General features: G+C 33.5%; 1 protein-coding gene across 1 annotated transcript; it reads right to left on the bottom strand.

Annotated features, from left to right (window-relative positions):
- Positions 1-3962: 3962 nt before the first annotated feature.
- On the bottom strand, positions 3963-24381 carry LOC127737493 (arylacetamide deacetylase-like). The gene is made up of 7 exons (XM_052248225.1): positions 24353-24381; positions 19259-19397; positions 16464-16574; positions 12517-12637; positions 7306-7369; positions 6533-6654; positions 3963-5216 (listed from the first exon to the last, which is right to left on the bottom strand). Exons 2-7 carry the CDS (start codon positions 19391-19393, stop codon positions 4564-4566), a joined length of 1206 nt encoding a protein of 401 aa, XP_052104185.1. The 5' UTR covers positions 19394-19397; positions 24353-24381; the 3' UTR covers positions 3963-4563.
- Between the last annotated feature and the right edge of the window lie 292 nt (positions 24382-24673).

Below are 24673 nucleotides of genomic sequence, written 5' to 3'. Positions count from 1 at the left end.
TTTAATGCCAACTCATAGACAAGTACATTTTGGCTCAAAATGGTTTAAATATATTTCTCTTTCACCAAAAGTTTCATTTCTGCAAATTTGTTGGTTAATTTAAGTAAACAATGACATCAAAAGCACTATTTTGTGTCAGAGTAGGGCTACTTTTACTTACGTTCTAAATTGGAGGGAGTAATTGGTGGTCTGACACCTAAAGTTTTCAAGATAAAAGGCAAAAACACAAAACATTAATAAAAATTGTCTATGAGGAGTCGACTGACGATTTCGGCCATTTAGATTATTTGTAGATCTTGTCTTACTGGTCATTTTTTTTTTTAAAGTTTTTCTCTATCTGGGATAACAAGAAAAGAGCTGTAACATTGACAGCCAACTGCGTTTACTGTATGTTGAAGCCACTGTCAGTCTTGTTTGGCCTGTCACATTCTGTGCCTATTTTCGAATCTATATAAATTCATTAATTTGAAATTGACCTCTGTTTTGTCATCAGTAACAACATATTAAAGTTTGAAAAGCCTTGATTGAACGATTCATTAACCCGAATAATTCAGTCCCTCCCCGTAATCGATCTCTCCTACTTACGAGGTTGATATAGCAATCGTAGAGCTGCGAAATATAACGACTGAAATATTCGGCTTTACTGTTCATAGACTATTAAACGGAAACAGCATAAAGTGCAATTTTCCAATCTATCAAGGACCATAACTCCTGAACGAAAAAAGTGAAAATCGCCAATATTGAACTTGACCTCCATTTTGTAATCACTAACAAAATGTTAAAATTTGAAAAGCAATGGTTGAACTGTTCATAGATTATTATACGGAATCTATATAAAGTGTCATTTTCCATTATATCAAGAACAATAACTCCTGAACGGTACAAATGAAAATCGTCAATATTGAATTTGACCTCAGTTTTATCACCCGAGTAACACCATGTGAAAATTTGAAAAGCATTGGTAGAAGCTGTTGACCGCCGCCCGCCGTAATATCCAAAATTATGAACTAGATTTTTTCCTTTGGAAAATCCAGTTAAAATGGTAAAGTTCGTCATTTTAAAGCATTTTAAAAGTAGTACTCGTATAAGAAGTTTTCTGACGGATTTGATTTGAATAGATAGTAGTTAGATATCAACATTTTGAACATTTCTGCCCAGTAAAATTTTCTCTATCTATAGCGGTTTTTAAGATAATAGACACAAATTGCATTTTAACCCTATGTTCTATTTAAGCCGTGTCGGTCATGCTGGTTTTCGGACAGGATCATCTTACATTTTTTCAAACTAGTTACATTAAGGATGATTGTTGCCAAGTTTGGTTCCAATTGGTCCTATAGTTTCAGAGAAGAAGATTTTTATAAAAGTTAACAGACGACGGACGCCAAATGTTAAGAATAGCTCACTTGGCGCTGTGATACCAAGGTGACATTTAAAACCCAGAAGTCGAAGAAAAACTGAAAACGCTATGTCAAAAAAAGGAAACAAAATGTAGAATTCATGAGAAAACCAACGGCCTGGTTTATTTACAAAACAACATACAAGAAACAACCACTGAAGAACAGGCTCCCGACTTACGCCGGGCACATACAGAAAGTGGCGAGGTTAAGAATGTTCACGGGCGCCCAAACAACACCTAACCTTAGACATAGGTGAAACACCACAGCATAAGAACAAACTATAAAAATCAGTGGAAAGGGACTTGACTCTTTAGATCGATAAAACGCACAACTAAACCAAATGACAATAGCACTAAAGACACAAAATACAGATCTAAGAGTACTCGGAGTTACTGAAAGCCGATGACAAAAAAAGAAAATCATGCATCTAGACAAAAAATCAATCTGTACACATCAAATGGATTTAGTGGAAAGACGTTATATACAGTCTAGATAAAAATGACCATGTGCAATGCCGAAATATAAGTATCGACAGGATGTGAACTGTAAGTGCTTATAACTGTGTATCAAAACATATTTAGTTATGTATTAATTTAATGATATGATAACCAAATCAATGTAAGTACCGATAAAAACAATACTGAAAAATCTTATTTCAGTGTTAAAGTGAAAACGGGCTCCAAAAACAACATAATCGGAATAATTTGGATGTGACATCCTTTTAGTAATTACTTTTCTATGAGCACAGCGAAACTTCTAACCCAAATCTTTGTATCTATAAAAGAATCTAGTAAAGGTTTAATGGATTTTGTGGTAACGAAATCCCTGACCTATCAATTTACTAGTGATACATAGATTACGTTCATTAAGCTCTATAACGTCACTACAGACACGGGCATAGCAAACGATTATATAAACACCGTATAAAGATGGGAACAAAGGAACATTACTGTCCAATATATATTCTCTCAACATATATATTACGAATGAATATATGTAAAACAGTGAAACGGGAGGAGATTAAGTAGAATATCTTTTAATAGGATTTAATGTTTTAATCGTCAAAATGTAATTATTCGGAATTAAAAGTATTTAGTGCATTTACAGCCTTTATTACTCTCCTCTCAAAAGATTTTTACTTTAACATGTTAATGAGTGTTATACAAATACTTCGAGCTTCGCTCTTACCCCATATGCAATTTACTGACCCCATATATGTATATCGTATTAGGTCATTAACACACTGTGTAACGAATTTATCTTACCGACTATCTTTACATCTGGCATTTAGACTACTGGACTATCAAAGTGATCAAGTCTTCAATATAAAAGAACCTTCTGCCAATAGTCTATACAAAAACAAATGCCAACAATAACAACTTGTTAGCTTTTAATGTGTTTTCTGCATTTATTTCAATCGTTCATCATCAATTTCTTCATCTGTTGTCCGGGTGAAACGTTTCAGATTTTTCCTCAATGCCATGTTGTTTTTTATAAAGGGACGTAACACCACTACTAACCGTGTATTAAAATAAACCACATCTGCTAACCCCATATTAAATATACATGGTCTACATGCGGTCGTTTTTAACCAATGATATTCATAGAAATGTATAGGCTCACACCACAAATTACATATACTCAGTCTGAAATGTAGTCCAACAATGTTAGATCTGCAAATTCTGTTTATTGAATATTGATACAACTGTATGGCAAGTATTTTCATCCTTGATATATTTTGATTGTCATTATTATGAACAACATATATTATTCATAACATGTAATATTTTTCAATGCAGTAGTAACTTCAAATTTAATTTGCCTTTAGTTGTTTACAGATAAGTTGCTTCTTACGCTCAGGGATAATGATTAATGTTTTCAACCTAAAACCTAGGCGTCATTATGTACCAGGTACAGTTTATGATTTCTCATTAAATTACCTACCTGCTATTATTAAATCAGAATGAGGGTATTCACAACATTTTTTTACCTGAATATTTACGACCACTCTCGGAACTGAGTTCTATGCATAATTTATGGTCGCAAAGCCCTGATGCATATCAAAATTCTAATCAGTTCTTGAAAGCTTTCATCTCGGATTTTGCCCTTACAAACATTTTAGACATGTCGGCTTAGAAAAAGATGACACAAAAGAAAGCTCATTCTAAAGCGTCCTTGTTCTAATAGCAGTCGTGATTCATCTGTAATAGCCAAAACCACGCAAAATAAATATTTTTCTTCTACAAAAACGTTTGGGGGATTCTAACATTCGCACTGGTGAAGCATTTAAGTAAGGAAAAAGTTGAACATTTTGATAGTATTTAGAATATTTGAAATTCTTCTAATCCACTTGTTGTTTTACAACTTTATTGACATAAAGCACACGGGTCGACAAAATTGAATTTTTACCGGCAAATATGCAAAACAGAAAACACACTTGTAATATCAATATCTTATTGGGTAAGGGTTGAATTCTATACTATTCCTCAGCCTGCATGTGTCAAGTAATTTTGAAATGTATTAAGTACATTGTCTTATTGACATGCATTAAGGAAATAATTGAAAACCAATATAAGTATATTTTATTAAAGTAGAATGTACAAGCGATAAAAAAAGTCTTTTTTAAATTTCGTGCATCCGAAGCGCTTTCCTGGATTTACCTTCACCTGTAACGCTCAATCATACAAATCTAAAAGCCAAGGATGAACAAAGACCTGAAAACGTGTGGAGCTTGTTATAAGACATGTCAGTACGGAGGCACAGATTATTTATTGGGCTGATGGTACATTTAATATATTGTAATTCAGCAAATTTGCAAAAAAAAAAAGCATTCGTCATTCCAGACTTATCTATACTAGTATGAGTATCAAATTGAATACACAAATACAAAACCTTCTAACCTCTCACCCAAAACACTTACACACACACATATATACACACACACATATATACACACACACACACACACACACACACACACACACACAAATACATTATTCGACGATTAATATAATAAATGAGAAATGAGAAAAGTTAAACGTTTACATATTTCCATGCATTTATTTTTCTATAGTATCACCATCATATGTGTATATTATATCACACGATTATAATTAGTTTGATTATTTCTAGCCAAATAGCGATACTGGTCATTCTTTAAACAAAGTTACATGTTATTCTTGACATATAAAGATAAGTTGGTATTTCCTTCTTTGAACGCCTCATAGTAAGAAAACCAAATAAATCCATGATCCATTCCTTTATAGTTTTCATGTTTCACATCATGACCGATGTTTCTCATCCTAGCTGCTAAAATATACCCCTCATCTCTTAATCCGTCAAGATCGCAGGTCATAATTAGAGTTTTTGGAAGCGTTTTCAGTTGCTTGTCCGTCATCATTAAAGGTGCATAATATGGATTAAGTAGTATTTTCTCAACTTCTTGCACATTTGGAATAGAACTTTCTACGTCATCATTTGGAACAGTTTGATATTTTTCTGGAAGTAGTTTCGGATCAACCAATTTTCTATACATTTTCTTTGATGCACTTGTCACGTGGCTATTGTTGACAAACGAAGCAGTGTAGTTTAAATGACCAAAGGCGTACATATTTAACCAAAATATCATCAACCCTTTTGTGACAAGGGTACATTCTTGTCTTTCATGAACATCAAATTCTTGGAATGATGATAAAGTTAAATCTAAAGCTTGTAATGTTGGGTAGATAAGAACTTGGAACCGTAAGGGAGGTAATTTCAATTGTTGTTCTCCTATCTTTAACGAGACAGCCATAGCTAAATTACCACCTGCACTGTCCCCTGTTCGGAAAAAAAATCATCACTTTAAAATTTTAACAACTCATCCATAGCTACACATTTCATTATTGATTAGATGAAAATCTTTGTTAACTATGTATATGTTCTAAAACATAGCTAAATGTCAAATTGGATTGCTAGGTTAGAGGCAACTGTAATTTAACGTTGTCCAAATCTCATAAATTTTATCAAGAAGATACACATTTAAATAAAAAAAACTGAGGGAATTGCATGAACTTTTTGTTTGTATTATCTATTCATCCTGTGTATTAGGACTTAGAGTTTCAAATATTTGGGCCTCGAAGATCATTTGATTGACATTAATTGTCAAATTACGCAACTGGTGCAGTAGATTAAGGACACTTCAGTTTACCGATGTTCAGATCTCGTAAATCGATTAATAAGATACAGTTTTTGTGTCTGGATCACATCCCTTCAAGTGAAGTCCATATAATTTGAACATTCACTAGCGTACATTTGTAACGCATTAATTGAGATAACACTTAGGGTTGATGAGAAAAGGGAAGTTGACAATTGGAAATCTGAAATCATCACATTAGTGGTGGGATTCGTGTTGCTCAGTCTTTAGTTTTCTATGATGTGTTTTATGTACTGTTTTGTGTACTGTTGTTTGTTGGTCTTTTTCGTTTTTAGCAACGGCGTTGTAGGTTTATTTTCGACTTATAAGTTTGAATGTCCCTTTGGTATCTATCGCCTCTCCTCTAGTCGTAGATTCTAGTATGAAATCTTCCATATGTGTCCATGTCAAGGACAAGATCAAGATACGAAACAAATCATCTAGTTTCGATAGTACCTTTAATCTCAAGTTCATATTACTCTTCACGAGTTTCTGTACACTTATACATCCATGGCTTTCAAGAAATTGATTTCTAGCGTTCTTGATGAAGGTAAACACAAAAAGCGCTTTTGAAATAAAATTGATAAAGTGTTTTTTTCATTTTTTTCTTTGGGATATATGACATGTAAGAGATGCAAGCACTCACTGAAATGATGATATTCAGTGACAGAATATCATCAGAATATCATCAATGTATCTTAATGAGAAATTACAGAACTTTGCTAGATTCTTCTCTTTTTGTCTTTAAGAAGGCTCTTTACGAAACAATTTTGCATACATGTATATTATTTATATTATATTCATGATATTGATGGAATCGAAAGAAAAAACATAATTAAAATAATATAAAAAAAAAAATAACGAACTGAACGGTACAGGTATCCTTTTCATGTAGTATTTTCTGAAATTTCTTAAATTTTGAAAGATGATAAAGACGCTGTCGGCTTTATCATTATTTTACCTGCCAGACCAATTCGTTTAGTATCAACTCCGTGGTCCTTGCCCTTTTGCAGTAAGTAAAGTGTTGCCTTTACACAGTCGTCAAAGGCAGCAGGGAAAATGTGTTCCGGCGCTTTTCTGTATCTACAAAAAAGGCTACATAAGTCCGTCATTAATACAAAATGAGAGTCGAAAGATACCAAAGGGATATTCAAAATTCTTCCTTGTAAGCAGCAACAGTCTATCAAGGAAATCATGAAAGGAAATGCAAGCTCTGAAATATCGTATCAACTGGGAGATATATACTCCATATGCAGGTGCTGCTGGAATGTTGCTACATAGAAATGGGAAGTTCACAATTGGGAAGCTGAAATCACCCCTTTTGTCTTAAAGCTTTGTTCTCAACCGACACCTCATTGTCAATTTCTAGATGTAAGTCAAGATATGGGGCAGACTTAACTGTATTTGTTACAACTTTCTTTTAACATTAACACTTACATTTCCTAAAAAAGGACTTAATATGTTCACATGTTTTTCTCATTAACCGTCTTTTTATCTGGTGATATTACCCCTGCCCTGTGTTGTAATTCCAAAGACATAGTGGGGTCGATTTACTTAAAGATCATTACCTGGTGCTTTTTTATTATTATTTTGATTATTTAAATTTTTTTCCTATTTGAAATGGAATGAAATACATAAAACAATTAACTTTTAAACTTTTGAATTCATACCAAAACACACGAGTAATTTATTATTGAATAATTACGTATTGTTAGATAATGATACTATACTTACTCAACAAATATTATGACAAAATCAGTGGTAGATGACAGTCTTTTCATTACATTGTCATATTTATCTGAAAGACATTGGACGTATTTTTATCATGTAAAAACAATTTGATGATTAACACAAAGAATCCCAAGATAAAATAAAAAAAAAAAAAAAAAAAAAAAAACAACCGTAAAATTTACAACTTTTTATTGATCATTTGGTAATGAGTCTGATCAATGAAGGTAATTAGAAAGTGGAGTCAGAACAATGGCTCGGTCGTCGTCTAGTATAAAAAGGCCAAATCCATGTAGATGCAAATATATTTTGTGCGTCCGAAGCGTTTTCTGGATTTACCATCATCAGGAACGCTCATACCTAAATATTTCAAAGCCAAGAATGTATAAATACGTAGAAACGTTTGGGGCTTCATGACCAAACGGGATCTATAAGATGTAATCAAATTAATCTAAGGTCATCTTTGCCCAAAGGAGATGGGGCCTAAGTTTCTTAATAGACCAAAGACAATTAATTCTATTTGAATTTATGATTGGAAACCCTTGTTACAAATCTATAATATATTCAAAACAAACTTTTAACTTTCATCTTGGATACCGCCAGTCAAAGTCTTTTCAGTCCTGTTGTAATTGAAAAAAAGATACCAAAGAGAAACTTTATCATCAATCAGTTAAATCTAAAACAAACTTCAAAATTATCTATCAATCATCATTTACACCTATACAAAATTGATTGTGACTACAATTTTTAACCATTAACACACTATGCAGGGTCTCATTATTGACAAACTCAACCTAGACGCCTTGATCTGATTTCACGCACCTGTGCAAGCGCTACAATCAAATACGCTGACCACATTATAACTAGTGGCCACAACATTGTCAACTATTCTTCTCCACGAAATGTGCTAACCAAGCAGCTAAAAACTAATAGCAAGAAAATCATAAATTGGCAATACAAGTCACAGAAATCGCCCTTACAAGTAACACTTTTGACTATAATTTAAATTATTATACCTTACATATTTGATAATTATTCTATTGGGAACACATTATCACGTGACATGGAATAGATCATTTAATTTCATTTGAATGCAAGGAAGGACGAATAACCCTACAAATTTACACCCAGTTGGGAATAACCCTATTATTTATCGGCCGATGGATTACCCTATTATCCACCGACCGGTGAATAACTGTTTAAGCATCCTGATTTGTATACGAGTTATCTCCCCTCACAATGACGTCACAGACGTATAGCAAAATGACAACGCCAATGGCCAGGTTAGAAGCCCAACGTGTGAAGGCATTGCATATAAATAAAGAAGATGTGGTATGAGTGCCAATAAGGCATTGAAATTCATCTAAGGCCGAGGATATTCCTCATAAACGGTCCTTTTCCAGGCCATCACTATTTTGCAGAAAGGATCAGAAAGAGTAAACGTTTGTTGTACATACGAGAAATTAGACACTCTTAAACACAAAATAATTTTCTTACGCGAGTATTTTAGCAATCTGTTACTGCATTACAGGCCATATTTGTATATTATAGATATTGACTTTAAAGTCCAAAATATTCTATTGTTTTTTCTTATGTTGTGCTGTTACACCACTGTCCCAGGTTAGGGGAGGGTTGGCGCGCCCGCAAACTTGTTTAACCTCATCACATTCTGTATATGCCTGTCCCAAGTCAGGAGGCTGAAATTCAGTGATTGTCGTGTTTTGCTCTATATCATTTATATGTTTTTTCTTGTTAATTTTTTCGTACACAAATCACGTCGTTAATTTTTCGTTTGAATTGTTTTACATTTGTCATTTCGGGATCTTTTATAGCCTGCTATGCGGTATGTGTTTTGATCATTGCCAAGAGACGTACGGTTACCTGTAGCTGCTAGCCTTCTACGTGCACATACTTAAAGGGAAATGGTAGTTTTACATTTCAACCAAAGAGCAAGAACTCGATCTTCCCTCACTAACAGGGTACTTAAATATAATAGTATGTGGAAAATAAAATTATTTTGTAATCTGTTGAGAGAAAATACAATGCAAGTCCCGCTATTCATGTTGTAGTATGTAAAGATCTGTTGAGAGAACATGCAATGTAAGTCCACTATTCATGTTGTAGTAAGTAAAGATGATCCGTTGAGAGAACATGCAATATTAGTCCCTTTTATTCATGTTGTAGTATTCAAAGATCTATTGAGAGAACCTGCAAAGTAAGTCCCTTTATTAATGCTATAATATTAGATGATCTGGTGCAATGTACGTCCCTCTTTTCATCCTATAGAATTTAATGATCTGTGGAGAGAAAATACAACCGTAAGTCCATCTTTTCAAGCTATAGTATGTAATGATCTGTTGAGAGAACATGCAATGTAAGTCTCTCTATTTATACTATATTAAAGATGTGTTGAGAAAACACGAAATGTAAGTTTCTCTATTCATGTTGTAGTATTGAAAGATCTGTAAAGAGAACATTCACATTCAATGTAAGTCCACTATTCATGCCATTGTATTTCAAGGTCTATTTAGAGAACATGCTAAGTAAATCTCTCTATCAATGCTATAGTATTTGATGATCTGTTGAAAGAATATGCAATGTGAGTCCCCCTATTCTTGTTATATTATTAGTATTTAAAGATCTGTTGAGAGAGCATGCTATATAAGACCATCTATTCATTCTGTAGTATTAAAAGATCTATTGAGAGAACCTGCAATGTAAATCCCTCTTTTCATGCTATAGTTTTTAAAGATCTGTCGAGAGAACATGTAATGTAAGTTCTTTTATTTTTGTGATAGTATTGGTATTTAAAGATTTGTTGAGGGAAAACGCAATGAAAATCCCTCTATTTATGCTATCGAATTAAAAATATTTGTTGAGAGAATCTTCAAATATCAGAAAGGTAGAAGTGCTGCCTAATCCAAAATCTTCTGGATGCATGTTGCTTCTTTGTTCGTTATTTCTCCTGGTTTGTACGTCTGTTTGACACAAACAGAATTATCCATGAACTGTGGGAATGCTGCTACATAAATATGTAAACTCACATTTTAAAAATATCCTTTGTCATAAAGTTCATGTTTTAATTGTTTAATTGTTTAATTGTTTTTTATTGACCATCACTGTAAGAATCTTGATGGAAGTTCCATTATGTTGAGCAGCCTTTACTGTATCTCCAGTATCCTTTATTTCACGTTCATTAAAAAGGACACGATCTACATAGTCACCAAACTTTGAATTTATTCAGTGAATGGACAGGCATCATCAATTTAGAAGAACTTGAAGTTAAAGGGCAATGCTAGCTTAACGGAACTTGCAGTCAAAGGACAAAGGTAGCTTCAATTCGTTTTTTTTTTGATAAGCGCTGTATTTATTTCTCATGTGACATTTGAATGCGGACTGTCAGAGAACGTTTTGTTTATATCAGAATTTTCATGTACCTTCCGTTTATTTATTAAAGTTGTACCGATTGTCTCAACATCTCTTCGTGTTTAGAATGATGAATACCGACGTGAAGGTAGAGAAGCCTTAATTTAAGTACTACAAAATGAATAGAAGGACTTCATACATTTTCTATCAACAGATCTTTACATGCTACAGCATGAATAGGGGACTCACATTGCATGTTCTCTCGAAAGATTTTTAAATACAACAGCATGAAATGACTTCATACATTGCATTTTCTCTCAACAGATCTTTACATATTACAGCACGAATAGTGGACTCACATTGCATGTTCTCTCAAAAGATCTTTAAATACTACATCATGAAATGACTTCATACATTGCATGTTCTATCAACAGATCTTTATATACTACAACATGAATAGTAGACTTACATTGCAGGTTCTCTCGACAGATCCTTAAATACCACAGCAAGAAATGACTTCATACATTGCATGTTCTATCAACAGATCTTTTACATGCTACAGCACGAACAGTGGACTCACATTGCATGTTCTCTCGAAAGATCTTTAAATACTACAGCATGAAATGACTTCATACATTGCATGTTCTATCAACATATCTTTACATACTACAGCATTCATTGTCTCTCGACAGATCGTTAAATACTATAGCATGGAGAAGAGAGGTGAAAGCTACCAAAGGAAAATAAAATGATAACGCCATGGCTGAAAAAGAAACAGACATACAAACAAACAACAGTACACCAAACACAGCATAGAAAACTAAAGACTGAGCAAAAAAAACTGGGGGTGATCTCAGGTGCTCCGGAAGGGCAAGCAGATCTTGCGCCACATGCGGCACCCGTCGTGTTGTTCATGTAAGTACAAAGTCTAATTCGGTAGGTCACATTCGGGGAAAAGGGGACGGGATTGTAGTTACGACAATTGGAACATATCCGTCGTCATCTGTAAAACGGATATTCCATAACGGTCAACCAACTCGTGATGGCGTCCGTAAAATTTACGAAGGGATGATTTCAACATCACTACTTGGAACTCTTGGTTTAGAAGCTTCCTTGTGAGCTGCAACACTCTATCAAGGAAATCATGAAAGGAAATACAAGCCCTGGAATATCGTATCAACTAGGAGATATATACTCCATATGCAGGCGTTGCTGGAATATTGCTACATAGAAATGGAAAGTTCACAATTTGGAAGCTGAAATCATCTTTTTTGTCATAAAGTTTTGTTTTCAACCGACCCTCATTGTCGATTTCTAGATGTAAGTCAAGACATGAGGCAGACTTAACTGTATCTGTTGTATCCTTTATCTCAAGTTCGATGGGATAGATGCGTTTAACATAGCCACCAAATTTTGAATTTTTTAGTGAGAGAACATTTTCTATATAGCTGAAAGTGAAGTTAAAGGATACTGCTAACTTCTTGTCTTTCTTCCTAAGAAGTTCCTGTATGAAGTCAGTCTCATATGAATAAAGGAACATGAATAGAGGGACTTAAATCTTTCAAAACCATTAACCAGAAGTGTGCAATCTCTCGTTTTTTATATAGATTAGACCGTTGGTTTTCCCGTTTGAATGGTTTTACACTAGTAATTTTTAGGGGCCCTTTATAGCTTACTGTTCGGTGTGAGCCAAGGCTCCGTGTTGAAGACCGTACTGTGACCTATAATGGTTTACTTTTATAAATTTTGACTTGGATGGAGAGTTGTCTCATTGGCACTCATACCACATCTTCTTATATCTAATCATACTATTTCTGATTAGGTATTTTATGTTAAGAACGATTAACAAACCTGCGTCTAAAAACACCCAGCCACCACCATGGAAATATACAACAGCGGGTATCATTTTTTCTTCAGATGTTGTTGGATAGTATAAACGAACTTTAACTCCATCAAATACATTATCTACTATCTATTACAAATAAAAATAAATATATCTTTCATTACGCATATAATACTGAATGCTACAGTTCGCAAAATGTTTCGAGTAATTACCACGTCTTTTTAATAAAATTTGGAGGTTTTTGCAAATATGTACATAGAGTTAAATTAAAAAGTCTGAATACATCTAGTTTTGGCCTTTCACAGCGACCCCCAAAACGTTTTAGAATTCATATTTGTGTAGTTTTTCCTTTCTTGAAGAAGATTGTAAAATAACTGAACAATGCTTGAATCGACTTTTATTGTGCAGATATTTATTGCCCGTTTATTGTCCAAATCAATCAAAAATTGTTACCGGAGGGGAACACTGCATAAAGATTTTACCAAACTATTCAATACCAATATAAAAATAAGGAGATGTGGTATGATTGCCAATGAGACAACTATCTACCAAAGTTCAAATGAAGTGGATGTAAGCGATTATAGGCAGCCGTACGGCCTCCATCAATGAGAAAACCCATACCGTATAGTCGGCTATAAAAGGCCCCATATAAAAAAAAATATGAGAAAATTAACGGCCTAATGTATAACAAAATAATTTACGAAAAACAAAACAAAGTACAGAACTGAGAGTACTCGCAGTTACTGACAGCTAGTTCAAAGCCAATAACAACTAATAAAAAAACATTCACCTAATACTAAAATATCAATCAGTACACATCCAACACTCAATGGATTTAGTGTAAAGACGTCATTAACAGTCAGACAAAAACATGACAATGTGCAATGCCAAAATAAAGGTACCGACAGATTGAAGTACCGTGAAAGTGTATAAAAATTATGTGTATATCAATAATATTTTAGTTTTGTTTTAATTTACTGATAACAAAATCAATATTTACACCAATAAAAACAATAATCAAAGATATAATTACCCAGTTGAATTGGTAACCTTTTAGAATAAGTTTATTTAAATGATTGATAGATTTACCCGGATCATATCTAAATTTCCGGGCTCGGTAAACAACATCACCGTAAAATTTAGGCCTTACGGTTGCCTATAATGCTAACTTCCACTTTATTTGAACTTTGGTGGATAGTTGTCTCATTAGCAATCATACCACATCTCCTTATTTTTATATTCCGCTTGAAAGAGCTTTTCTACATGCATAGCCAAACTTGCAAACCAAATCTTTTTATCTATGGAAGAATTTAGTAAACTTTTTAAGGTTTTTAGTAACGAAATCCCTGACTTAATAATTTACCAGTAATACATAGATTACGCTTTTGAATTCCAAAACGTCACTACAGACACGGGCATAGCGGTGGAGTTGTGATTCCAAAAAAGGAAAATTAACAATAAGGAAAATAAAATCATCCCTTTTGTCGTAAATTTTTGTGTAGAGTTATTGCTGTTAATATTTGATTTATTTAAATTAAGTTCCTTTGGGTAAATTTCGGCAGTATATTTAGAGAATTCTTGATTATTCAACGAAAAAATATCATCAAGATAACGGTAAGTGTTGTTGAATTTATCAAGTAAATGGAATTTAGACGGGTCTTTACTGAGTTTGGCCATAAACTGTGATTCATAATAGTACAGGAATAAGTCTGCTATTGAAGGGGCACAATTGGTGCCCATAGGAATACCTACAATCTGTCGAAAACTTTATTGCCGAAACGTGCATCAATGTTATCAGGAGAAAATTAACGGCTTCAATCGTATCATCAAACCTCCAGTAAGTATATCTAGCACATTAATCTTTCTCATTTGAGAAAAGGGCTTTATATCACTTGCAGTATATTTATCAAACGACCATTTATTAAAATAGAGAAACTTTTGTCTGATAAGATTGTGTGGAAGTGTAGTATAAAGAGTGGAAAAGTCAAAACTATCAACAGAATCTAAAAGACCATCAAAAGCACATAATTTATCTTAAACATCCAAAGAATTTTTTACACTCCAAAAATGGTTAATTCCACTGTTTTCATGTTTTATTACAAAAATTATTGATAAGTTCTTTGATAGTACTGTAGTTAAGGAACTAGTTAAAAGCACGGAGAGATTGGTAATATAACATTTCCTAGAGGCCGAGATGAAACGATAGTTTACTTGTTTTTTTGTGTAGTTTAGGTAACCAATACATAGTGGGGACCTTCAAATGTTCAGAGGAGGCATTAAGCTGAGCTGTGGTAGATACACGATTATTTAGAAACGAAACAAATGCGCTTCAAAATACAGGAAAGTATTTAATTTTCAAATGCATAAAAATATCTACGTCCTGCCAGGCTTTTTAACGTTCCTCGTTGCATAGGTATGCCTGTTCTCCGAGTAAAAGAGAGGCGAAAGATACAAAAGAAACATTCGAACGCATTAGTCGAAAATAAACTGACAACGCCATGGCAAAAAAAGAAAAAGACCAAAAGACAACAACAGTACACAAAACACAACATAGAAAACTAAACACTGAGGAACACGAACCCCACTAAAAACTGTGGGTGATCTCTAAATGGCTCAACTGTAATATACGGTAGAAGTAGTTCCTAACCCAATTACATATTCATACATCTGCAATGATATGAATGTTGTATCAAATATTATATCGATTCCTGAAACGTAGTTACTATGATTATGCAATTGTAACGTCATAAAATAGGCTGATGTGTCTGTTAACGTCTCACAGAAAGAATGCATTATTTTGGCAAATCTGGAATTGTTTGCATAAATGTCGAGTGGAATCGTCAGAATAACAGTGATTACCTCTGTATCTTGTGCAGTACGATAGTTTTCACTCTCAACAGGTTAATTCTGAATGTTTGATTTGTCTCGACAATAGAAATATCATATACAAGTCGATGTAGTGGTATAATCTATACGTAAGGTTGGCAATACATGGCCGTTTTTACACAACAACATTTACTCAGCTACCGAGGTAGACTTATCACCGGGTGTGTACATACAAGCACCTGAAATCACCCCCAGTTCCAAATGGAAGAATATTCTGTTGTAATATTTCCTCTGGAACAAATATTACAGTATTTGTTCCGGACGGAATAAAGATTATAGAATATGTGTTCCAACAGGAACAGATATTTTGGCATTGTTTATAACATTGTTCCCAGTGGAATTTAAGCGGAGTAAATATACGTTTACATGTGAACAGACCAATTTGATGATGAATAATGTATTGACTTAATTGATTGACTTATTGTTGTTTTGAGAATAATACATGCATATTCTTCCCTTAGTTTATTTATTTTGTATTTACATTGTATCATAGATCAAATTTATCTGTCCTGTGTATGTTCACTGATGTTAATAGGTCTTTTGATTGAGTTAAGCCATTTCTATTTATATTTTATAGTGTGTCTTTCTATGTTGTGATGTTACACTATTGTTTCAGATAAGGGTGAAGGTTTGGTACCATTAAAACGTTTAAAACCCGATGCAATTGTTTGCACCTGTCCTAAGTCAGGAATCTGATGTTCAGTAGTTGTCGTTTGTTGATGTGGTTCATGAGTGTTTCTCGTTTCTCGTTTTTTATATAGATTAGACCGTTGGTTTTCCCGTTTGAATGGTTTTACACTAGTAATTTTTGGGGCCCTTTATAGCTTGCTGTTCGGTGTGAGCCAAGGCTCCGTGTTGAAGACCGTACTTTGACCTATAATGGTTTACTTTTATAAATTTTGACTTGGATGGAGAGTTGTCTCATTGGCACTCATACCACATCTTCTTATATCTATTGGGTTGCTGTCAGGTTGACGTTCACCCCACATCTCATATTATTGATATGCGAAATAAAAAAAAAACAACATTGTATTTTTTTAAAATATTTGTTTGTTTTTAAATAACCCACCTTGATATCATTAATTGGCTTTGAAATTAACCAGTCTACTAATGGATAAAATCCTAAACCGCTCCGTGTTACATTAATTTTGGAAAATCCAAATATACCAGCAATCCTTGCCTGAAATAGATTATTCTTTAAGATGTAGCTAAAGCTGTTTGGAATTTGATTCCAGCTTAATCGATTGATACATGGATATCTGAACTAAATGTTTTTTAAGTACTTTTATTTATGAATTATATTGTTGTAAAACAATGAATCTGTACTGGTACGTTGTGATAAGTTACATTTACCCACTTTTATCGTGTTTATGGGACCTAACTTATCATGTTCAAAAACACAAAAGTGGGTGGGGGAGTTTTAAATATTTTTTTCAAGTTAGCGTTGGTAGAAAAAAACTCGTCAAAGATACAAAGCTGATTATTTGGTACTGGCCTATCATCTTTCAATCTATCATGTGGCATTGTCTAGCTGTCTTCTACCTACAGAATGGCCAATGGCTTACTTATAATAAGGTCTTTTTTTGTCATATAGTTCCTTATGTTGTAGCTTATTATTGGATCCCTTCCTTACAGATTTTGGATTTGAACTTCTCTGGTGCAGGTGAATCCAGAAAGTGCTTCGGACTCACGACCTTTATATAGTGTTTATTTCATTAACCATCTCTGGTTCAATACAGCTGATGGTGGACCCCGAGAGTATCATCAGCTCCGTAATCACTGCTTCGGTATTGACATGATTTATAACTTATTCTTATTAAAAAGTCTCCGTTCACAAATCAAGAAATTCTTATGAAACAAAGGTTCTATCTTCCTTCGTTGATTTATTTTGTTTAGGTCCTTTTGGTCTCATAGCTCCTAACATTAACGTTGCAGTATTCACGTACCTCTGGCTTTCAAATGTTTAGGTTGAGCGTTCCTGATGAAAATGAATCCAGAAAAGAGTTATATACAAATTTTATGTAGGTGGCGTTGTTTAGCTGTTTGTCACGTACACAGTGTTGGTGCCTAACTAGCTTTCAATCGTACAGTTGGCGTAGTTTAGCCGTTTGTCACTTTCAGAATAGGTGGTGTCTTACTAACTTTAAACCTATCACGTGGTATTGTCTAAACGTTTGGCACTTCCAAATTGGTTGTTGTATTGATATCATTCTACCACGTGGCATTTTCCAGCTGTTTGCCATTTACATGATGGTTGTAGTCTTACTTATTTCAATCAATCATGTGACATTATCATTCTAAACATCCGTCACAGCTGTTATTAAAACCTTTTGGCATTTTGGGTCCTCATTGCCATTCAACTTTGTACTTGATTTGGCATTTTAACTTTTTTTATTCGAGCGTCACTGATTAGTGTTTCGTAGACGAAACGCGCATCTGGCGTACACCATTTTAAGGCTGGTATCTTTTAAAAAAAAAAATTCTAGAATCGTTGGTGACTTAATAAATTTCAAACAATCATTAGGCAGTGTGTAGCCGTTTGTCACTTATAGAATGGAAGGTGACTTACTAACTTTCAATCTATTACGTGACATTGTCTTGCCGCCTGTCACGTATACAGTGCAGTTGCTTACTTCTATAATTTGAAATATTCAAGATAATCTAAGAAAAAAATCACTGAAAAACGAGAACTTGAATGACGCCATAAATCCACATCATTTACGTTACATAGGAATAACTATATTTAGGTCCACGATAGCTTTACCAAATCTTATATTAACCTCTCATGATTTTTCCCGCGGTGAATATAATGTTTTACACAAGAAAATTCCGTATGCTTTAAGCCAATGAGAAATTAGAAAATTTATAGTCATATAATAAATCAATATATCAAGTGGCATTGTCTAACTGTCTGTCCCTTATAGAAAGGTTGGTGCTTTTATTTCAATATATCATGTGGCATTGTCTAACTTATAGAATGGTTGGTGCATTTATATCAATATATCATGTGACATTGTCTAACCGTCTGTCACTTTTAGAATGGTTGGTGCTTTTATATCAATATAATTATCATATGACATTGTCTCACCGTCTGTCACTTATCTATAGAATGGTTTGTGTCTTATTGCCTATCAAGGAATCACGTGGTATTATCTTGCAGAATGGTTGATGCCCGGATATAATTCTATCATATGACATTGTCAGCCACCGTCTGTCCCTTACATAATGGCTTGTGACCTATAATATTTAATTTTATCAGTTGGCATTGTCTACCCGTCTGCCACTTACAAAATGGCTAGTGTCTTACTATAGTTATTGTCTAGCTGACTGTCCCTACAGATCTTCCAAATTTGTATTTAATTTGGCCTTCCAACTGTTTTGATACGAGCACTATGATGAGTCTTTTGTATACGAAACACGCGTCTGGCGTACAAAATTAAAAGCCTGGTGATTTTTTACATGGTTGGTACCTTACTTTCATGTAATATTCTGAAAATTAAAATGTATTATTTAAGAGAATTCTGTATTTGTATCTCCCAGTTCTGTTTTTGCCATGGTGTTGTTGATTAGTTTCAGTCTTCGACTTGTGGGTTTTGAATATCCCCTTGGTATCTTTTTTCTCTTTTTCCAAAGTCTTTTAAATGCGCACATCAACATTAAACTATAACAGAGTTCTCATTACGAATTAATCCTTATTTGCTATACTATTCTAGCTGGCTCCGGTGTCCTTTCCCGTGCTGTACCTCGAGGTCACCTGGCTGTTTTAAGAGCATACGTGATTGTGTTATTATAGACCTTCCTTCTTTTACAAAACTCTACTATGGAATTTTTTTTTTTTATTCGGAAAGCTGAACTATATCTTACCACATCATTTATGATTTTAAATGTAGAATATGTAAATCGTTGTTTCCATGGTTCCGCTGCATTTTCCGGGAGTGGTATGTATAAATAGTAAGCAATGCAAACTATTATAACTGTACATGTCAACCAAGATGGCATTGTTCTGTCAAATAAAACAAAAATTAAACAAAAACATATCCTAATAAAAACATTTTATCTGTACGAGGTATTGAGCCTTGAGTATTAAAAATCTTCAAAAATAATTTCCTTAACACGAACAATCAATGTTTAAAACATGTTTACGACATATTTATGAAGCGGTCAATTGCTATTTCATTGTACGATTACATATAACTATGTTCATTAGAAATTATGCTAAGTAGTTTGTTCGTTTCATATAATCGTGTATATAATTGTAATGTTTTGGTGGATACATGAGGTCATTTAACACATTACACATTTAACACATTACGACGGTTGTTAATCTGGTTTGCTTGTTTTCCTGTTTGTATTAATATGTGAACATTATACACCTATTAACTGTTTATGAGATGAGGGTAACTAGCAAGTTTGTTGTCCCTGAGATACCAACTATTGCTCGAGGCGAAGCCGAGGTCAATAGTTAGAATCGTTTTCATAACAGCGTAGACAACCGTAAAACTTTTGTTGGTAATAATACTGAATCATTTACCTCTAACTTGTTTGCCATCGGCTATCGATAACAATGATTTTATGCTCACTCAGTCTATCAGAGGCCTTCCAGTGGGGATTTAAATAATGATCACTTGTTGCACATTTCGATACATAAAATGAAACTTTCATTCACAAAACTTTAAAGATTGTTTTAAATATTTTTATACCATCACATACAACAGTTTCATTTCAAAGAATAATAATGTTCAGAGCTGATATCATTAGATAATCCAAAAATACGTTTATTCATTGAAAACACTTAAAAATTAAGTTGATGGGGTTAATTCGCAAAATATCTTATTGATTACGAGAATAAGTACTTCTACGTTGTAATCATTTTAAAAGAGTGGCCTACTATCTATTCAATGCATACATGTAGGTTTTGTTTGTGAAGAGTTCCGGATAATTAAAAAATCATTTTATTTTTTTGTTTAATACCTTGATTTTTTTTACATAAATCGTTACATTCATTCAGATGTTTATCAGTTTGCCTTGGCTATTCAAGTCCTACACAACGTCTCACGAATTTGGTCTTTTTCTTACAAAACGTATATTCTTGTGATGTATTCTTTTGTTGAAGAAAGAATGTTTCCCCTTTTTTTATTTTTGTCGTTTTTTTTTTGTCTCATTGACGTATTAGACAACCGGACTACCCCTTTCTTCATATTTAAAAACAGAAGAAAGATAATGAACATCGCTTTTATGGTCTACTTAATATCGAAGTCAGAATGTGGTATTTTTAAAGATGTTGTTAATTAATCAAAAACAACAAAAAACAAAATAATTTGAATGTTTATATTGGAAAAAGTAACGTTTTGTAAATCATTACAATTATTTCATTTCAAATGAATATCAAGGCTGTTGCATTTTTCCGCTGCGAGCAAATTTTTACTTTTGACCGCATTTTTAAAATTAATTTTCTTGTTGTAATCCTGTTGGACGCTGCGCTGTGTAGTTTATTTTTCTTGTATTGTTTAATGCCAAATATAGTCAAGACAGACAAAAAAAGTTGGAAGGTTACATGTTAAAATAGAGAATGGAAATGGGGAATGTGTCAAAGAGACAATAACCCGACCAAAGAGTAAACAAAACAGCCGAAGACTACCAATTGGTCTTCAACACAGCGAGAAAATCCCGCACCCGAAGGCGCACTTCAGCTAGCCCCTTAACAAAAATGTGTACTAGTTCAGTGAAAATGGTCGTCATACTGAACTCCTAAACAAATAGATGAACTAAAATTAAAAAAACATACAACCTGAAGACTAACAAAGGCTTCTGACTTGGGACAGGAGAAAAAATGCGGCGGGGTTAAACATGTTTAGTGAGATCTCAACCCTCCCCCTATACCTCTAGCCAGTGTAGATTAAACAAACACACAGCAATACACCGCTACATATTGTACCAAAGTCGGGCTGGGGAGGGTGCATGTTATACTGATTTAACCCACTGGATTGTGTGCCTGCACCAAGTCTGGCCAGGGAGGGATTGCATGTTAAACTGCATGGATTAGCCCCACTAAATTTTGAGCCAAACGTCCGGCTATCCGGGTTTTGTGTTGTTCATTGTTTATTTAAACGTCTATTTTTACTATTTATGGACAGAACTCGATGGTCTTTGTTGTTGTGGTCTCTTTTAATTTTCCTACCTTTCATCTTTTTATGTATTATTGTCGTATAACAGATCTAAAGCCGTTTAATTACGAAACTATCTGCAATATATTTAATAGTCCTAAACATACATGACAAATTTGACACTAGACGTAACGCAAACAAAAATCAATACACCAATGTATCTAAAGTCACAATTGATACAACTTTATATAAAAATAAGGAGATGTGGTATGATTGCTAATAAGACAACTATCCACCAAAGTTCAAATGAAGTGGATGTAAGCAAGTATAGGCAACCGTACGGCCTTCAACAATGAGAAAAAACCCATACCGTATAGTCGGCTACAACAGTCCCCGACATGAAAAATATGAAACAATTCAATTGAGAAAACCAACGGCCTAATCTACAACAAAAGAATTAACGAAAAACAAATTTCTGCTCTTTGGTCGGGTTGTTGTCTCTTTGACACATTCCCCGTTTCAATTCTCAATTTTATGATAGATATAACTGCATATAAAAATAAGAATATGTGGTGTGATAGACAATCAGACTAATCCCTTCCAGTGACCAACAGACGTAAGCAATATAGGTCACCGTACGACCTTCAACAATAAGCAAAACACATACTGTATAGCATGAAAGCTTCAAATGGCCTTGTCATAACAAACACGAAAGTTGAGTGGATGCAGAACAGAGCGAGAGAAAAAACACGGATACCGCATGGAAACTGGCAAATGGTCCGCAATATTACCAAGTCTTGGTTTTAAATTATTTGCAAGTAAGCTTAAGGTGTCAATAACAAATAATCACTCACAGAAAGACGGGCAAATCCCGCATTAAAAAAAGAAAAAAAGAATATACGAACTACAGTGCGCAGTATATTATATACATATTTTATTTGCGATCATAAAATGTACGAAGTCGTCCATTACTATATAAATTGGGTCGATTAAAAAAAAAACTGAATACGTTTCTGTTGCCAAGAGTTTTCACAAGTATAGTAGTTAGCAGAAAAGTTCCCCAAACTATACATTTTACCTATCCAATAACGGGTAAATGCAAATTTCACAAGGCTTGATCCAAATAGCTTTTTTACTGTCTAATAACTTGCAAGTACGAAAAAGACAGGACAGAAGTATATTTTGTCTATATGTTTTGTATTTGCACACTTTTTAAAGTTGATCATGCATTCGTTCTAAAATAAAATTTTGACCAGATAAAAGTTAAAAGATGACATAATTGGACAACCGCAATTGTTAAATCGCTTTGACGTCCGAAAAAAGATAATAATCAACACATACATTGTAACTTTTAAAGCCAGTTAAATCCTTTTTTTTTTTGCTGAAAGAACGTGCGATATCATAAAAATTGATTATCAAAACATAACAAAAACACAAGTAAAGAACTTTTAAGTATTCAATATAAATCAAAACACAAAGTCTTTCGAATTATTTTTATTTAGTCGTTGAGACCCTTTGGTGACCCCACAGTTTAAATGTCTATAATAAGTACGTCGTGAGCAGTGTGCGTTACAGACGAACGTTCACCTAATCTGGCCCAGTCAATGGGATATTTTAGCGCGCCAATCAATGGTCTCGTCTACACTGTTTTGCACATGATTCTAGTATCAAAGGGACAACAAACTTGCTATTACAATCATAACCAGTCATTAAATGTTTTATTATACCGAGCAAAACAACTTTCTAAAAAGTCTATATACACCACATGGAGAAAAAAATAGTCACATAAACATGCACCAGATGAACCATCGGGTTTTTTTTTGCCCGTGTGGTATTTGTGAATATTTTATTCACGGTAATCAAGACCAGGAATCCTTGTGTAAAATTTCCCGTGCATATAATAATCGCTAGCTAAAATATATTACCGTACACCAAAGCAATCACAGATTGTGAAGACGACGACAGACCCATACCATACTTTGTTATGTTTTAGTTCTTCAAATGTGTAGCGTAGATTTCTTTTTCTTTTTTAATTGCTTCTTTTGTAAGTAATATAATAATTTGAAATTACGACGACCGACACATACAGATTATACCGTTTGTGATATTTTAGAGCTTTTAACGTTGCAAAGCGCACAAATCCAAGCAGAATAGTCGATGACGTCATTGTTGTTCAATGAAAAATTAGTATGAAAAAGTACAAGAAATATGTTGATCAAACTATTGACCGGGGTAATAGTCTTTGAAACTATTGACTGGCAAATAGTCTGTGGAATGAAATAGCACAAATATTTCATTCTTTTTTATAAAGAAAAAACATACTGTCAGAGGTATAATAAAATCCGTTATGCCGTTTCGTGTATAAGTTAAAGTGTATGCATTATCAATTTCAACACACTGCAAAAGAAAAAGGTACACTGAAATTTTTTGTTATAAAACGTACTTACCAAAACGATATTAGCTTTTTCCAATACTTTACTTGAAGCATACATGTGCTGCGACATACTTGTGTACGTTACGAGTTCAATAGTTCAATGAACTGCATTAAGTAATGATCAAAATGCAATCGGAACTACTCGGCCTTTCTGGTTGCACGAAGAAATAACTTATTGTACTGCATAGCGAGAATGGCCGAGTAGTAACGATTGGATCAAAATGGATTTTAGCAAAATTAACCCCAAAAAGATGATATTCCGGTCAAGGTTAGAAACGAATTGTTTATGTGCAACTGCCAAGTCGCATCCAGAGCAGCGAAATTACAGGTATCAATGACATGATCTTTATACATATATACAATGTATACATGTAGATGCATTAAATACATAGTATAGTGCTTTGATATAAACAAACTAACCTTGTTATTGACAAAAAACAATATGAATGTTCCTATATCATGAGGTATATATGGCAAGCAAAAGTGGACAAAAAGAGCTATTTTCTAATATTAAAAAATGATTTTCTAATATTAAAAAAGGGATTTTCTAATATTAAAAAAGGATTTTCTAATATTAGAAAAGGATTTTCTAATATAAGAAAAGGATTTTCTAATATTAGAAATTGATTTTCTAATATTAGAAATTGATTTTCTAATATTAAAAATTCATTTCTTAATATAAGAAATTCATTTTCTAATATTAGAAATTCATTTTTTAATATTAAGAAATCGTGTTTTTCT

Source organism: Mytilus californianus, unplaced genomic scaffold (genome assembly GCF_021869535.1).
Source record: "Mytilus californianus isolate M0D057914Y unplaced genomic scaffold, xbMytCali1.0.p SCAF_4, whole genome shotgun sequence".
Taxonomy (NCBI): Eukaryota; Metazoa; Mollusca; class Bivalvia; order Mytilida; family Mytilidae; genus Mytilus; species Mytilus californianus.
Note: the sequence above shows the minus strand (reverse complement) of the source record. Positions and strands in the feature narration are given on the sequence as shown.

What these genes read in the sequence shown, in the direction of transcription:
- LOC127737493 (XM_052248225.1), bottom strand. Translation starts at nt 19,393, where the DNA reads ATGCCATCTTGGTTGACATGTACAGTTATAATAGTTTGCATTGCTTAC. An exon ending in CTGGGTGTTTTTAGACGCAG is followed by an intron (nt 7,370 to 12,516) that starts GTTTGTTAATCG and finishes AATGTCTTTCAG; the next exon opens with ATAAATATGACAATGTAATG. An exon ending in TAAACGAATTGGTCTGGCAG is followed by an intron (nt 5,217 to 6,532) that starts GTAAAATAATGA and finishes TTTTCCGAACAG; the next exon opens with GGGACAGTGCAGGTGGTAAT.